General features: G+C 35.1%; 1 protein-coding gene across 6 annotated transcripts in view; it reads left to right on the top strand.

Annotated features, from left to right (window-relative positions):
- Nucleotides 1–17327, top strand: part of POT1 (protection of telomeres 1) — a 60214-nt gene that overhangs the window by 29784 nt on the left and 13103 nt on the right. For all 6 annotated transcript variants that reach the window (XR_004306282.1, XM_015853223.2, XM_015853247.2 and 3 more), the window contains 6 exons: nucleotides 2590–2880; nucleotides 5849–6004; nucleotides 13192–13355; nucleotides 14017–14105; nucleotides 15102–15146; nucleotides 15573–15729. Coding sequence is in view for 5 of the 6 variants with exons in the window: in XM_015853223.2 (XP_015708709.2) it covers nucleotides 2590–2880; nucleotides 5849–6004; nucleotides 13192–13355; nucleotides 14017–14105; nucleotides 15102–15146; nucleotides 15573–15729 (902 nt within the window). In the remaining variant the exon portion in view is untranslated. The remainder of the gene's footprint in view (nucleotides 1–2589; nucleotides 2881–5848; nucleotides 6005–13191; nucleotides 13356–14016; nucleotides 14106–15101; nucleotides 15147–15572; nucleotides 15730–17327) is intronic.

Genomic DNA, 17327 nt, shown 5'->3' with positions numbered 1-17327 from the left:
GTTAAATCCTATCTCTGTTCTTGAGCATCACTTTCTTTAAGCCTAGTAATACTTAAGAAAACATTTGTTCCATTATATTGCTAACCCTGGTCTTTAAATCAGAATCACAGAATCACAAGGTTGAAAGGGACCTACAATATCATCTCGTCTAACCGTCCTCCCCTTACCATACCTACAGCAAACCACTAAACCATATCTCCTAGCTCCTTATCCAGACCCCTCTTGAACACTACCAGGGGTGGCAANAAGGTGAACCAGATCATAGAATTATAGAACCATAAGGTTGGAAAGGACCTACAAGATCATCTAGTCCAACCGTCCTCCCCTTACCATACCTACAGCAAACCACTAAACCATATCTCCTAGCTCCTTATCCAGACCCCTCTTGAACACTACCAGGGGTGGCAACTCTACCACCTCGCTGGGCAGCCGTTCCAGTGCCTGACCAATCTCTGAGAGAAAAAGTTCCTTCTTTTGTCCAGTCTAAACCTCATCTGATACAACTTGTGGCCATTTCCTTGGGTCCTGTTTGTTGCCTGGGAGAAGAGGCCAACCCCCTCCTCATCTCAACCTCCCTTCAGGAATTTGTAGAGTGCACTGAGGTCTCCCCGGAGCCTCCTCTTCTCTGGGCTAAACAATCCCAGCTCCCTGAGCTGTTCCTCATAAGACTTGTGCTCCAGACCCCCCATGAGTTTTGTTGCCCTTCTCTGGACATGTTTCAGGGCTTCGATGTCTTTCTTGTAGTGAGGAGCCCAAAACTGAACACAGTACTTGAGATGCAGCCTCACCAGAGCTGAGTACAGAGGTATGATTACCTCTCTGCTCACCGTTATTTCCAGGAGCACTCACCTCTGCACTTGGCTAGTGATTTCCTTGTTTCAGTGTGTTCTCTCTTTCAGTTTAGTCAAGATTTTCTCATTAACATTGGTTCCTTCTCTTCCTACCTGGTACACTATGGAAAGTACTGAGAGACCAGTGCAGAATTATATGCGCACTCTTTGTTCCTTGGCAGCTCTGACCATAGCTGTCAAGTTGTAAAGCATAACAAGAGAGGAAAACAAGTTCATGTCCTATAATAAATAACATCAAGAAGTTTTAAGTCTATACAATTATAGTCTTCTTCCATAATTCAAAGTTCTTAGAATTTTGCATGTTTTCTGAAATTTTTGTTTGGAGCTGTTTTGGATCAAGTTACCAATCCTGTCTAAATACCTAAAGTTATTTCCAAAATACGGTAATTTATTACTTTATCCAAATTTTCTTAAATATATTGTGCCACATTCTCTGTAGAATATTTCTAAAACAGCATCATAATACCTGCTGGTTTTTAAATGATAACCAAAGCAGAAGTTATTTAATCTGGTTTAAGTGTGTATTTTTTTTACATACAGTTTTTGTGTACAGCATGTTTTTTGAACTGGTAAATGAAGTGTGCAATGTATTTTTGATTGTTTCCTTTAATTTGTGTTTAATTACTACAGAAATTTCATCTCATATTTTGAGCACAGAAGTTCACACAAATAATAGAAGATAAGTTATAATTAATGGTGATGGTATCTCTGTATTTTTCGTACTTTCATTAAAATTTATTCTGCTTCCATGTGACTTCTTAACTTTTCGTAGGAAGATGTCTGCAGTTTTTCTAACTCATTTTCTTGTTGTTCTATTTAAACATGTTGAAACTAGATTAATTCATACGAGCACACTCATTATTTATTGTCTTACTTCAAGTTGCTTCTTTAGTTCATTGCTGCCTCTTTCTCAGTGCAGATGAAGGTTCATGTATACTAGGAGTGCAGTATTAAAATATAAGGAAATGTATTCAGCATACCATATTATCCAAACTTGTTTAGACTGTGATGACAATACTTGATGTGAGAAAACTTGAAAAAGTGTAAGAAAATACTGAAAATTTGTTTGACTCTTTCACTAACAGGGCATGTTTTTCATTTTCAAATTAGTGACAACTTTCAGACTTTTACAATGAAATTTATCTCTGGATCTAACGGAAAGTTAAGGTGCAGACTCTAGCATATCTGGCATATTTCCAAGCAATATATTATTAAATCAGTAACATTATTAAAATATAATTAGTTTTTTGGGTTTGTCTGTAGTACCTTGAGCTAGCAGCTCGTCTCACAAATGACATATTCAAAAACCTGGATGCTATTTTGATCAGCTAATATTAATTTTATGAGAATGGGTGTCATGGTTTTGTAATGTTGCTGTCAATATTCCATATCATAACATCACGTGCAGTTTGGATCATTAAAAGGTTCATACTACAGTCCCGTGGGTCAAAACAACTGGTTGAGAATCAAGGTTTGAGATTTCTGGATGGTAAAAGATTTTGAGAGTTGTGAGTGAAATAGTCTGCACTGTTGCTGATTCTAGTCTGCCTCTTAAAATAATTTTTTATGTTAGAACTTCCTTCTTATATACTTTGCTTACGTGCTAGTGTTAATTTACCTTTTTATTTTCTCTTCTGCTTGCACCAGGAATGAAATGTTTAATGATCCCTTATTTATGCTCATGAGCATAAGCATACTTCAGTGAAGTACAACCATTTTTTTTCACATTTTCTTGTAGATTAGAGAATACAACGGACAAATGCAAGGAATTACCAGTGCAGGATTTGCATCCTTGACATTTGATGGAACTGTAGGAGCTCCAGTAGTTCCTCGAGCCTCTAGCAAAGTATACACTTTCATAGATGAAGAACAGAAAACAGTAGAAGAGTTACGTATTTGGGCAGCCAGTAATCTTTCTGTCCCTGGACCAGAAGCAAAATTGTCTGATGTTAAGCCAATGATGTTCTTTGATCTCACTTGTCAACTGGTAGGGAAGGCAAAAGTGGATGGGTCATCTTTTCTTCTAAAGGTAGGTTTATTTTCTTTAAGTAATGTATTATATTATTATGAGGATTCTTATGTAGAGATTAACGAAACGTATGATTCTGTACTTTTATTATTATTTTTTTTAAGACAAAACAGGAATCGCAATTCTTCTTTATCTAATGTATTTCTTTTGAAAGTTTTTTAAGATGGCATTGATATGGATGGTAAGTGCTACAAACATTTCTATTGTAAAATTTCCTAAAGTTGAGAAACAGTTTTGAATTTTAACCTTGTTTTCTACTCAGTAGCAATTATTGCTCATTTTTCTAGATTTACAGTATATAACTAATTCAGTACATAGTACTCTCTACAGATCTAGGTAGCTTCTTTTAGTTACACATAAACACTTTGAGGGATCACTGCTTAATGAAAGTACAGAATTTGAAGTGCCACACAACAGGGAAGTACTTTCCCAAGGACTGATCTTTCACGTCAGCTAAATATAAACTAGCTCTCCCTATTTTCCTGGTTTAGATCCCTATGCATCAGTTTGATGTTATTCTGAAAACACCTGTATTTTCAATTTAAGTTATTGTTTAAACTGTGGGCATTGAAGAGCATGCTACAAAGTTATAAAATGGAAAATAAAAATATACCTTCTGTATTAAACCATTCTGATACAATATTTTTAGTAACAAGTTGCAGTTTCTCTTATTAAAGGAGGAAATACTCTTCTTATGTGTTACACAGAAACAAACCTTTAGTGTCATTCTGTAACATGCTTTACAACTGTAACAAATTTTTCCATTTAACTGTCTTACAAAATCGTGGTCAAATGGCTCACAGTAAAATTTGAGAACTTTCTGGCCTAGTTCTCATTCATTAGTGTGTGTTCAGCATTGAAAGGACTTCTGCAAGGAAAAGCATGGGCACTTTCTTAAGTAACTGTTATTTATATGTCCTCTTTTTTTGCATTGTAAGTTTTGAATTCTATTTTTCTAATTATGCGTAGTAAGAGGATGAACTTGTCAGGGCGGAGCTGTGTGGATTCAGGATAGTAAAGTCTAAATTAAATCTCCTAGTACTAGATCATTTTTTCTCATACTGATTCCTCTGTCATCCTTTTTTTTTTTTTTTTTTTTTAGCACTTTAAAATATTAAGTACTTAAATTTGTATTAAAATACACCAAACAAGCTAAAAAAAATAATAGATTAATATTCACGTGCTTTTGCTAATTTCAAACAGGCCAACATCCTTTCCATACATATAAAACATTGCTAATGCTGTAAGAGGAGCCTTTTTATAAATATTATAGGCCAAAGTCTGATTATTTTGTTGATTCACTAAACAAAGAAACAAAGCACAACAAGCTCAGATCAATCAATCACTAAATATCGTAGATTATTAACTTTCTGTTCTTAGGTTTTATAATAATGTACATTTACCGTGTCATTCCGTGATACAGTTATTTTCATGGTTGTTAATACAGTGAAGTATAATGACAACTTTAAGCTCCAGTAACTAGTATGATTGCTTCAAACATAACTAAAATGATTTTTGGTGATTTTTGTACATCACCTATAGCATAAACTTTAATATTACACTTAATAAATTATTCTATATAAGCACGTCTCCTTAAGCTGACATGGCATGAAGACTATGTTGCTTGTCTTGTGAAGGCAAGCTTTAATTGTAGAGGCAGTTATTTATTTCTGAGAGTTTTATTTTCAAATCAGAGGAGACTTCACACTGGAAGGGCTGCTGTCATTTATCTATTTCATAAGGGTTTTATTACTGTTCTTCCCTATGTTAAGTCATACAATTAGTATATTCTGCTGACAGAACTTAATGAATCAGGAAAGTAGGGTACATGATTCCTCTCTGGTTTCAGCATCTTGTAACATGGCGATCACATGTCATCACTGACTATTCCATAATTCCTGTTCATGACTAGTGATGAAACTATTTGTTGTTTCTTATCCAGAGTTTGTGTGATTATTGCTGGAAAGAATGAAGGCGTGAGGATAGCTGTTTATGACTGATTATGACTGTGGTACTAGCAGATTGAGAGCAATTAATAGAATGTCATGGCTCCTGCATTTTCATCTACAATTTAAGTAGAATGAAGCTGGTAAGCTCCTGAAGCAGCTGTGCTCTTGTACAAATTTAAAATAGTAAATAAATAAAAACACATTAAAACACATAATTTTCCAAAGAACTTTCTTTTCTTATAAAGAATGCTTACTGGTTTAGAAATTCTTCCAAAATACAGCCTGACATCAGCCCCATTAGTTTGACCTCTTGCAAAGGACATTATTAGCTTTAACCTGATAGAGCACATGCACATTATTTCAGTCAGTTTGTAAGATCCATCTTACAAGTGTGGAACTCCCAATATATCCCAAGTAAAGCCAGTTTGAAAAACAGTTGGAAACTAAGCGTCTAACTTATGCCTGCAGCACTAAATGTATGTTTATCTATCTAAGTTCTGGAAAAGCTTGGCTAATTCCAGCAAAGGACAGCATTTCATTCAAAGGAGGTTTTAAATGTTTCATAACAGGACTTTTTTTTTTGTTTGCTTGCTTGTTTCAATCTGTGGGAGCATGTGCAGGCTCATTATTTGAGTCCTTCAGAATACTATGGTCTTATTCAGGAACATAAATTTGATGTTATGGGTCATTTTAACTGTAAATAATTTTCCTTTTTATCTCTTGAGTTGGCATGAGCATTTCAGTCATAAGTTGTTCTCCATGCATGTGCACATGGCTTTGCTCCTTCTTAGATCTTTTACTTTGTGTTCTTTGAATCATAGCAGTTAAACATTCAGAAAGGGATAGAAACCCTTTAAAAATTGACCTTTGGTGTATTTACCCATCCTTGTTCCTCTTCCAACCCCTCCTGGAGGGCATAACTCATTGGTATCATGAGCTTATTTTCTGTTGGACTAATATGTATAATTTCCTATGCACTAATATTTTGAGTGTTATGTAATAGTTGGTTTTCACTGTAGGTTTGGGATGGCACAAAATGCCCCTACCCAACATGGAAGGTACCTGTGGAAGAAAAAGAACTGGAAGGAGACAAAGCTCTTCTTCATCGTCTGCGAAATGTAACAGTGGATGTTTTAGCCTATGACAACCATGTGCAACTGGCAAAATCACTAAAGGTAATTTACAATTCATTGTTTTTGGCTCTCAATTTGTGGTCTATTTTCTGCCTGGAACTCACTTCAGAGAATGTATCCATGCAGTTCTGCTTTTAATTAGTCTCAAATGTTGCTCTTTATTGTTCAGTGTATTTCTCATGTCTTTTATTGGAATATAGAACTCCTTCAACATGAGTAAAACAGCCTCATTACCCTAAAATTGCCATGAAGGAAATTCTTCCAATTAAGCAGGTCTCTCCAGACATTATAATGTCATACATACTTTGTATGTAGTACATTCTGAAAATGCATTCTGTTCTTCAGAATTATGTTTAAATGATATAAACAAGGGTTGAACTTACAGTTCCACTAAAGGCCTGTAATTCTGAATAAAAGATTTTATTTGTTCTATAAAGTTCTGCAACTTGCAGTACTGTCTTCATTTAGTGGGTCAGTAATGTTGATTATGCTGAGGTAGAGAAAACAACATAATTAAACATTTGATCTTCAGCAATACTGCCATCTTGCTTCTAAATACAGCAAATTAGCCGAAAATACATCTTTAATTTTATGTCTTGTTTTCTGTACCCAAGCATAGTTTTAAAAACAGCGTTTGCTGCAAAATAAAGGTATGTGGTAGGTGTTTCTTAGGCAGGGGCTATCAACATGAAATCAATTTGACGTATAGTGCCCAATCATAAGTTAATAACAGACAGCAAAATAGCTTGCATTTGTGTAATAAAGAGTAAGAAAAATTACTCACAGTAGTAATTTGTAATCTGGGCATTACCTAGAGGTCATCTTCCAGAATTTTTCTTTTGTTAACTACTTTCATTTACTTTATATATAATGCCTATTTTCCAGTGAAGCTGTATGATTTGCAGAGGAGATCATTTAAAAAGTTAAGACTGGAGGGAGTCTGAGCTGTAGTGACCATGCCATGGTTGAATTCATGATTTTGAGGACTCAGTCAGAGACTCCCTCATGAGGCAGAATGTATACAAGTCTGGGTCTGAATAGCATATATCCCCGGGGTTCTGAAGGAACCGGCACTAAGCAGCATGATCTAATGGGTTGCAACTCTGCTTATAGCTGGATTTTGGAGCTCTATGATCCTTAAGGTCCCTTCCAAGCTAAACCATTCTACAAAAATAGAGGAGGAAAATGGTAATACTTAGCGTTACAAATTTTAAATATTATATTCAGGAATTCCTGTTGATTATGTGCAACATGGGAGTTTTTTATCAATTTTTTATTCCCCCCCCCCATCTTACGTGTTCTTCCTTAACTATGAAGTATCCCTGCTTCTGTTGGATATTCCATAGTGTAGCTGAGGCTTTGCTGTGAAAGGAAACTGTTAGGAGCCTGACTTGACCCACTCAGCAGCACAGGCTCTGTTTTTCTCCACAGCTATGGTACTTATGTAAACCATGGAAGTTTTAAGATATTCATGTTTTGTTGGTTTTTTGTTTGTTTGTTTTCACTCCTTAGTGGATTGTCCTCATAGTGTTACTGAAGAAAAAAAAAAAATGATACCCTAATAACTAAACTTCAGAAAGATCTACTGAGTTCAGGTTACAATTTTGGCAATTAATCTTATTTCACAGAAAAATCTAAAGACAAATTGCTAAACTGGCTCATAAAATTGAATACAGTAAAAGGTTTATTTTTAAATACTAGTGAAAATCATATGGTATTGCAAGAAAGTGTAACTAAAGTACTCTTTTAACTGTGTATTATTTTATTTCATTCACAGTTTTGTTATACGAAGATTTTTAGAAAATCATTTTTGTGCACTCTTAAACTGGTAGGAATTTACTGCATCCATGTCCACATTCTGAGTGTGAACACAAGAATAGTGTGGACAGGAACTGCGTACTGAGTGTTTTGCCAGTTTATTGTTTCAGAAACAATAAAATTGCTCTGTTTTCAAGCCATCTCTTCTGCATTTGAATGTAACTTAGAATTGCCTTTTTATTGCGTGTTGTTGAGGAACTGTTAGGTTACACTCCCATGTTGTACCATTTGCAGTGACAGTTGCACTTCTGAAATGAAGTTTTATGTAGCAACAATACACTTTATGCAGTTTTTCAGTCTGCAGAAGGGCAGAAAAAAAAACAATCAATCTGAATTATTTGTTCTTACATTAAAATTGTATCTGTAGGTTACACGCTCAGACAAGAACATTGTAAATAACCAATGCACAGAGTAGAAAACTGGTTTATATATTACAGTCAGTTGATAGTAAATCCTAGAGCACAGTGTCAGAAAGCAATCATTTGTTAAAGTCTCTTTAAAGGTATGCTACAGTTGATACTGCAAGTAGACTTTTTATCACCTGTTACTGGCCTCCCTTCAGGCTAATAAAAGTTGTGACTTTTCAGCATTTGCTGCCTTAGCAAAACACAGACAAAAATTTCAGAAATCTCATCTCTCTGAAGTAGATTATTTCCTGGACCAAAAGGACATTAATTGAGCTACAGCTAAGCAGAGATAATGGTGTTTGCAGCTTTTTCCAGACACTCTCCTGTGCACTTATAGTGCATGAGGCTTTCCCACTTTTCTAGGATCCTCCCTGTAGGTCTTACTTCATTATTCTTCTGTCTTTTTTATTCCCGTATTTCCAGAAATTCTCAGGATTCATGCAGACTTTACTATATACGCTACTTAAAACTTAGATCTGTGACATGTACTTCTCCACTGGTGGTATTTTCCTAGATAACTTATCTAGTGGATGGCAACCCTGGCCATTGCTCAGGGGTTGGAGCTAGGTGATCATTAAGGTTCTTTCCATCCAAACCGTTATATGATTCTGTGATACTGAGTGTCACAATGAGTGTCAGAGATCCATCCATCAATGCGCAGTAGGAGTCTAGTTGTCCACAGCTGGTTAGAGATTTCCTGCATGCACAGTCATTCATTCAGTAATATGTGGTACTAAGCATTCCTCTCAAGGGTTACTATTGCTAATTTTGTTTTACCACACATTTTCTGGTTAGCATAATAAAAATAAGCATTCATAAAGGTCCTGGTCTTTATAATTTCATGACAGTATTTAATGTTCTATATGTTTAGATGCAGACTTTCTGCTGTTCCTCCAGCTGCATAGAATCTCGAGTCTTTTTTGATGGTGCTTTGGACTAAGAAGTCTTATTTGCTTTTCTAGTGATAGAGTCACGTTTCTAACCTGTGACTTAAAGGTGCGTAGCTGTGATGTATAATCAACAAATATACAGAGTGATGTGGTTAGGCTGTTATCTACAGATCATACAGCTAGAAATCACGTTAGTTATCACATTGGAAAGGAATAATTGAAAATAAATGAAAATGCTCACCCGTGTCCTGGGCTCACAGAAAAAACTCCACAAAGGAGCAATCTCCACAGAGAGATCCCTCTTCAGTGGCAGTCAGATCTTAAATAGGGTCTAGGAGAGGTTCAGCCAGGCTCCACCCCTTCAGATCACATGGCTGAATTGCCTTCACCTGTGTTCCCATGGCTGACTCAGTACTTGCCCCAGGTGATGAATCAGAGGTTCAGGTTGCATTCAGCAGCTCCCATACACGCGATATCTAGCTTGTATTTTTCAGGCCTGGGTGGCATTCCTGTGACCTGTCTGTGGTATTTTCTTCTGTCTTTGTACTCAAAAAGAACAACAAGAAAAAAAAAAAAAAAGACAACCCGGATTCTCCAGAAATTTCACAGTCCTTTGTATGGATTTAAGTTGGTGGTATTCCTTGGATGTGAAGGGCTGCATCCAATTACAGTGTGTGTGCTTCCTGTCATCTGCAAGAAGTGCACAATTAGTGAAATTGAACTGCTGATAGGATGAAATGATCACAAAGAAGTAATCTTGAGTATCTGCCATAAAACATGTATAAAAATCAGTTGAGATGAAATTATGTGATTCCTATGTGTGAAGACAAGCTCTGGACATACACTTGTAACAAAGCATCAACAGTTAGCTGCCATGACAAAATCACTTTCCAGAAATCACCAGTGCTCCATGTAAATGCAGTTTTATGTTTTGAAGAAATAGCAAGAATTTGCTATGCTAAAAAGCTTTTCGCTTTTTTTTAAAGTCGAGTAGTTACATGGAACTGTGTATGCAACTTGTTTTTTAATTTTCCTTAGCTTTGATACCTATTTTTAAAGTAGTTGTGTTTGAATTGTCCTGCAAGTAGGATATCATTACTGCTATATTTTGTGGTACTGCCAGATTTTTTTCTTACTGTTTTAGTTTCATTTGAAATACATTTTCTCTGAAGTAGGCAGGTAGTTCATAAATAGAATTGCTGTCAGGTCAAATAATTTGAGTTCCTTTTGTACTAGATTTTAGTGATGACTCTGTAAATCATAGATTTTGCTTTAATTTAGATTATAATTTGATCTCAGACAAGTATGCAGGCATTCAGTAAACAACAGACATGCAGTAATGTTTTATCTGTAATACCCTCAACAGTTGCTTGCTGCTGTTAAAGGTAAGCAATGCTGCCCCCTCAAGGAATTTATGGAAAACACAGGTCTGTCAGATCCATTACTTGATGTTTGCATTTAGACCTTCCTGACTTTTTCAGTATTTGACAATGCTGACTATAATGTATCTTTGTAATACAGTTGTGAGCGATATTAAAATACATAAAAATGCCTTCAGAAGTGATTTAATGAAATATGGATGGAGAAAGTAATATTTCTGTATTGATAGTGCATCTTGGGAAGCTAAATGTTGTACTGAAACATTACTTTTTGCATTAATTTCAGTGTGCAATTTTAGAAGGCAAACCCAGCATTTTATGTTTTTTGAATTTTTGGATCTTCTCAGCCATAAGTAATGTTTTAAGTTTGTGCATGTAATTGCCAGTATTAAATACGTAGTTTGTTGTTTTTTTTTTCACGAGGTGCTTCTGAAAGAAAAAGATCTTCAATTATAACAGCCTTTTTGCTAATCTCATATACATAGTTCACTCCAAAAGTACTGCCTCCTATTTGTTTCTATGGAAACTACAGCAGATACAGAAAGCACAATGGCACTGTCTTGATAGATAAGTACTCAGCTACAAAACACTATTTTTCAATGTAGCCACCACCACTAGCTGTATATTTTTCACCAGCAGTGAACAAGAGCCTGCATGCTACATTCATAAAAATCTTCACCAGCTGAGGTGACCCACTGTCACTGTTGCCACTGCTGAAAGTCGCTTCACTGTGCTCATGTCCACTGTTTAGTCTCCATAAGTATTCAGCAAGTGTTGATGAATGTCACTGGGTGCAGTTTTTTCCATATGGAGGAATTCAGTGACACACCTTTGCTTCATACGTACTTCCACGTCAGACACTATTTGTCAAGCTGTCCCTCTGCTGCCATCTGTCACATGGCAACAAAGTGTATCTGGATATTGTTAGGAAGGTTTGTCCTCTACTGCCATTCCACAAACATCTGCCTCCCAGCCTGTATAGTAAAATTGGGGGGGCATTATTTTTGGACTACCTCTTAAATTGCTTTCTGAAAGAAGTTTGACATAGGGTTATTTTATAAACAGAACTTAGCTAGCAGCTAAGGCTCTTTATCCAAAAGCATTTGTAATAGTCATTGGTTTCGAGTTTTGTTGTCTGTCCCTTACATTTCTGTTTATTTGATGTCCAATAAGTCTCATAACCACCGCCTAAATGTTGAAGTTTTCATGTTGATATCATCAGGCCTTCTTACATGCTTGTTTGCTTCTGTTGGAGGTTAGCAATAAGAAGGAGAGGAGAGCTTAAAAAATGCAGGGAATTTTTCTGGCATATTGACAGAAATGTTGTTCACTACCGTATTGATACAACTGTAAGGAATGCTTGTGTTTCAGGATGAATTAATTTGACATAATGGCATTCAGTAGCATGTCTGAGTCATAGTCAAAAGCCCTTTTGTTATAATGAACATAATGCTGGATACGGATTCAGTTACTGCAAAATGGCTTCAATTCAGTTATGACTTCAAATGATGCTAAGTCCACTACATTATTTCCTGCAGAAAGTTTGTGTGTTTTAAGTTTCTTGATTGAGTTTAGAGTAGACATGTAGTATCTAGTCTAATGACACAATCTGTTAAAGAGGAGAACTGAAAAGTGGATTGTTTCATATCATGGAATAATAAATAATATATCATTTATATAGTGCTATTTAAAAGATACTTAAAGCAAAAGTAAATCCAGGTTATTGAATATGACTTGCCATCTATCAGCTGAATCTTTGATTATGCTTTAAAAAAATTATTTGGGCGCTAGTAAATTTGTTTCAAAGGCCTTTATACCACATAAGGGGTAAATTAACAGTATAATTATGTCTCTTGGTTGTCTACCTCTAGACCATTGATTTAGGGATTTTTGGGGGAGAATGGCAGTGGGAGAGACAAAGGGAGTGAGATTTTGAAATAAAAGCACGTTGTGAAGTTATATTCAGTATTCACCACTCCTTAATTTCCTTCTGAATAGGTATTTGTGTAAAGTAACATAAGTCCCTTTGGCAAAACTTTTAGAGAGAACACAAAATTACTAAGTAAAACAGGAAGCATATACTCAGTGTTTCTGGGAAGTACATCTGAGAGTTGTGGATAGTGACAAAATCTCTAAATTTCCAGCACACATCTTTTTGTTCTGACACTTAAAAATTTTACCTGCAGTGTAAAAGTGAGAGATGGTTGATAAATGTGTGTAACCGGATGTGTATGTGTACCTAAGCAGAATGCCATGCATGATGACGGACATGAGGTAAATTGCTGAGTGTTCATTGTACCTGGGAAGATTACAGCACATCAGTCTCTTGAAGGTTGAATAGTGAATTTAGTAGACAAATTATGCCCTTAGAAAAGGAATACATTGGTTTCCTTGGTATATGTTCCTAAGATTGATTGAGAATCAGATTTTGCAATAATACTTACACTGGTTCTGAATGCAGCCTTTGCTGCCATTAGTGTTGTCTGATAAAGCAGAATACATAGGTCATCCTGAAAGCTTCTGGAGTCTTCATGTTTGAAAATATTCAAAGTCCAGCTGGATGAGGCCTCGAGTGACCTGCTTAAGTTAACTCTGCTTTGAGCAATGAGTTTGGTCCAAACAACGTCCAGAAATCCCTATCAACCTCAGCTATTCTGTGATTCTGTGAAAACAGAGCATTATGAATTTTCAAGGTATCTAACTTTGTGTTATCAAATCTTTGTTTTCTCTTTAAGATAGGAAGTTTTCTGAGAATTTACAGTATTCATACGAAGCAAGCAAGTGCTACAAATGAAGATATATCATCACATATAGAATTTCATCTTCATGGTGGCACCTGTTATGGTCGAGGAATAGGAATCTTACCAGAAAATAACGCAGATGTTGAGGAACTAAAAACGTAAGTTCTATATATTTTTTTTTCCTACATGATTCTGGAAAACAGTTATAACTGTGTAGTTCAGAATTGGAAATGGATGTAAGAACTGGGAACTCTGGAACAGAATATGCCTTTAGCACAGTCAAGATGAAGTATGGGTATTTGGGAGGATAAGTAAAGGAAAGCTAATCTTTCAAATGGAAAATTAAGGTTTTATTTTATAGTGCTATAATAATTAATCTGAAGCACAATAATACACTCTTTCATAGTGATGTAACTTTTAGAAGATGCTCAAACAAATGATTAGAGGATATTTTGAGCATGTGCATATAAGTGCATTATTGAGCTGAGTTTATCCACAGAGAAAAGGTAAGTAACTGGCACCCCTATTTAATTATTTGTTGTGAATTCTTTTTCCAGCAGTACAAATTTCTTTTGGCACTATATTGTATTTGAAATTCCAGAAGTGCTTTGGAAAGGAGACTGTTGCCTGCATCATTAATATATGTTCTTCTTGCAGCTTCTGATTCAGTTGAGTTTTTTGTCCCTGCTGAAGAATTTGTCTGGACACTTTACCTGCGTGTTGATAAATCATAAGTTTCATTTATATGTAGTTTCATATCTCTGTCTGTGTATAAAAGTCTTCACTAGACTATGAAAATGTGTTGCTGTTTATTTTTAGGTTCTTAGAATGTGTGGACCTGACAGACAGTCAGAATATGGAAAACATGTCTTCATTGGAATTAGGTGACACTTTTGACAATTATACAGGTAAAAGTAATTCAAAGCTCAATTGCTCTTCTTTAACATATATGTATGTAGGAATAATATAGTCAAAATATACATATGGTCAAAACAAGTGTGTGATGTTACTTGTACAGGACTTTAGGGAATTGTTTTTTATTATTAAACCAGACATTGACATAACTGTATCTATCTCACAGCAGAAGCATAAATGCTTTCCTGAGAGGGAGTGAATAAATTATTAAACAGTGTCCTTAAATGTACTGTATCAGATCATAACATTGAGTGTCATAACTTCTTTACTTTAAAGGAGGTTTCCTCAAAGACAGACACTGAAAGCACTCCTAAACAGCTGCTAGCAGCTGAGGATCAGTTCTAAAGCCATTGGATGGAGAGGTTATGGTAGGGGCAGAGTTTTGCAGTGCAACACCATGGAAGTGTAATAGCACAGGGACAGTTCTCCAGGCTCAGTATTGCTTTTTAAATGGTATTTTTGATCTTAAACCTGAAGCTGGAATATAGTCTGTGCCTTTGTTTCTAGCTTTTAAAATCCTGCATTACTTAGGCATCAGTAAAATATTTATAGAGATTTTTGCACAGATTTGCTGCTCTGTATATGTGTAGTAGAGGCTGTTCAAAGAAGGGACTAGGCAATCCTTTTATTTATTTATCTATTTATTTATTTATTTTTGAATAATATCTGTATTGTCCAGAAAGGTTGCAGAAGTATAAATACGATTGCTATTAGCAGTTATTCACTGCATACTGTCCAAATGTGTTTATTTTCATGGGTGTTGCTATTTAATATATACATTAATTTCTACCCCAAGCATAATAGCTCTTGACATCTGATATTTGTCTCCTACGTGCTTTTCTTTTATGTATTATTTCCATATGTTATTAGGATTTCCATTTTCCTTTGTTCAGCTTTTTGTTTTGCGTGTGCACCTGTCCTTTTATCTGGTTTTATGTTTCTACATGATAAGAGCACAAAGAAAGAAAATAATTTCTTCTTGATTTCAGATCTTGAATCACCATTACAGAGATGTCAGCAATTATCTGCTACAGGTAGGAATTATTTTATTGTCAAAGTAAATTTTATTTTTACTAGAATAAAAATTACTTGTTGAGACATCAGCTCAAATGTTGAAGTATTATCTATTACTTACTACTATTATATAAGAACTATTATAACATCAGAATCTTATAAGTTTATGAATTGTTTTCATTTATAAAGGAATAAAGCATATTTTGATTTTTATTTACATTTGGTTCTTTCTATATGTTGAATTTCTACACCCTGAAGTACACCATGATCCCACCGCTTCTTATGATTTTACTTAAAGGCTGAAGTATCATGTTGTATTAATAAAGCTGAGGCTGCAGCTGGGGAGAAAAATCAGGAATTAAGGGAAAGCGCTTATTTGTGCTGATGATTCCTCATATTCCAGATACTATTTAATAGTTATGTTTGGCTTTTTTGTTATTTTGTAGTATTGACGGATCATCAGGATATGAGTAACACGATGCTGAAAACTGTTCTGAACAGCAGAGCTCCTCAACAGTATCGCATTAGAGCAAAACTGAGATCTTTTAAACCCCAGAAGCTTTATCAGTCTGTTAAACTTCATTGTTCCAAATGCAATACTTTGTAAGTATTCTAGGTAATAAAAGTAATCTAGAAATTGTCATATATGTTTTAGGTTGTCTGTATTTTCATCCTCTTTTTGTGTAAAACAAGCTGCATTTAAATTCTTTAAATGTATTTCATTTCAAGCAGAGATTTGGATCTTAATGGTAATAAGAAAATTTGAAATCATCAGCTGGTGTGCATTTGCAGAATCCTTTGAGTGCTTTCAAAGCAATTTTTCTTAATTTTCAAATTTGATAGATAATTTTTTCCCAGACTAACACTGCATTAAGTACTTGTTTCTGTTGTGCAGTTTTACAATAGGATATGAAAAAAAAACTGTGATAGTCTCCAAATTACGGTCTGCATTAATTAATAAAATATCTTTGACTAAAGTGAGTCTTCCAGAGAAGATATCTTATCCTGGTCCAGAAATATAAGAACAGTACCATTCACTTTAGCTTTTTGGTCTTTTTTCTAACTTGAATAAGTTCATTTACCCATTTTATCAGGTGATGTGGTTTCTCGTTGTGACAAATAATGCTTTCTTAAATAATTTCACCTAAGAATTTCTACTAATAGTGAAGGAAAGTTTGTTTTAGCCTAATTTTGATTAGCTTATAGGATAATATGCTTTTTAGTGCTGTTCATGATCATCTGAATCCAGAATCACTTTTTTGCCTGGCTTAGCCTCGCATAAGCTCTAAGGAAACAGTTTTGTAGCTACTGGTGTAAATTATTTTCTTCTTTAGGTGATGACATTTTAGCATTCTCCTGTCCATTTGAAATCTTTTTGTATAATCAAGTTTTATTAGATGCAAATTACCGAGCCAACAAAATGCCCCTGCTAGCCTTCTCTTAGTGCTCCGGGTGCAAAGTAGCATGTTTGCTGCTTTAACAGTATTTCTCTTTGTCAGATGTTATTGCACTGTCTTGGTTGCTAATGTGAAAATTGCTTAATTTTCTTCACAGCATTCAAGTAACTGATCTTTATTACCATGTATTAAGAGAAAGTAATTACTATCTCTCTGCCATTTCTGTCACTTCTTCGGATACATTTGCCAACTCTATATAAGCCTATAGAATAGACAGGAATTTGTTCCTTATGAGCTATGTACCTATCTTACTATTTTATTTGACTTTTTATGTATTCTTGACTTGTCACATTTTCCATTTAAAATTCCACTCCTCCTACAAATTACTGCCTTCTTTTTGCCACAGAAATAGGACAGACTTTAAACCAGAAAGTTTTGCAAGACTTCAATTAGCATATTTCTTACTCGTACTGCCATCCTGCTTCAATAATTGGACTACTTGCAATTATTTTCCAGAAATTTTATTTCTCTTTTCTCCGCTGTATGCATTAGGTGAAAATATGTGAGAACATGTAAGTTAAGAGGACAGGGAAGAAAATACAATTTGGGCTCATCTCTTCTCCATACATGTTCTGCTGTGGCAAAGAAGTTGTTTGCCTGTTTTAGCATACTTAGCATATTTAGCAGGAGCTTGACTGAACAAAATTCAGTGAGAGTTTGAACCTTTAACGTTTTACGAAGTAAGGTGCATTCAGCTCATCATACATAAAGTCCTTCAGAGTGATGTACTTTTGTTTTTCAGAC

This window comes from Coturnix japonica, chromosome 1 (assembly GCF_001577835.2).
Source record: "Coturnix japonica isolate 7356 chromosome 1, Coturnix japonica 2.1, whole genome shotgun sequence".
NCBI classification, from domain to species: Eukaryota; Metazoa; Chordata; class Aves; order Galliformes; family Phasianidae; genus Coturnix; species Coturnix japonica.
The sequence above is the reverse complement of the archived record's forward strand: the minus strand, read 5'-3'. Positions and strand labels throughout refer to the sequence as shown.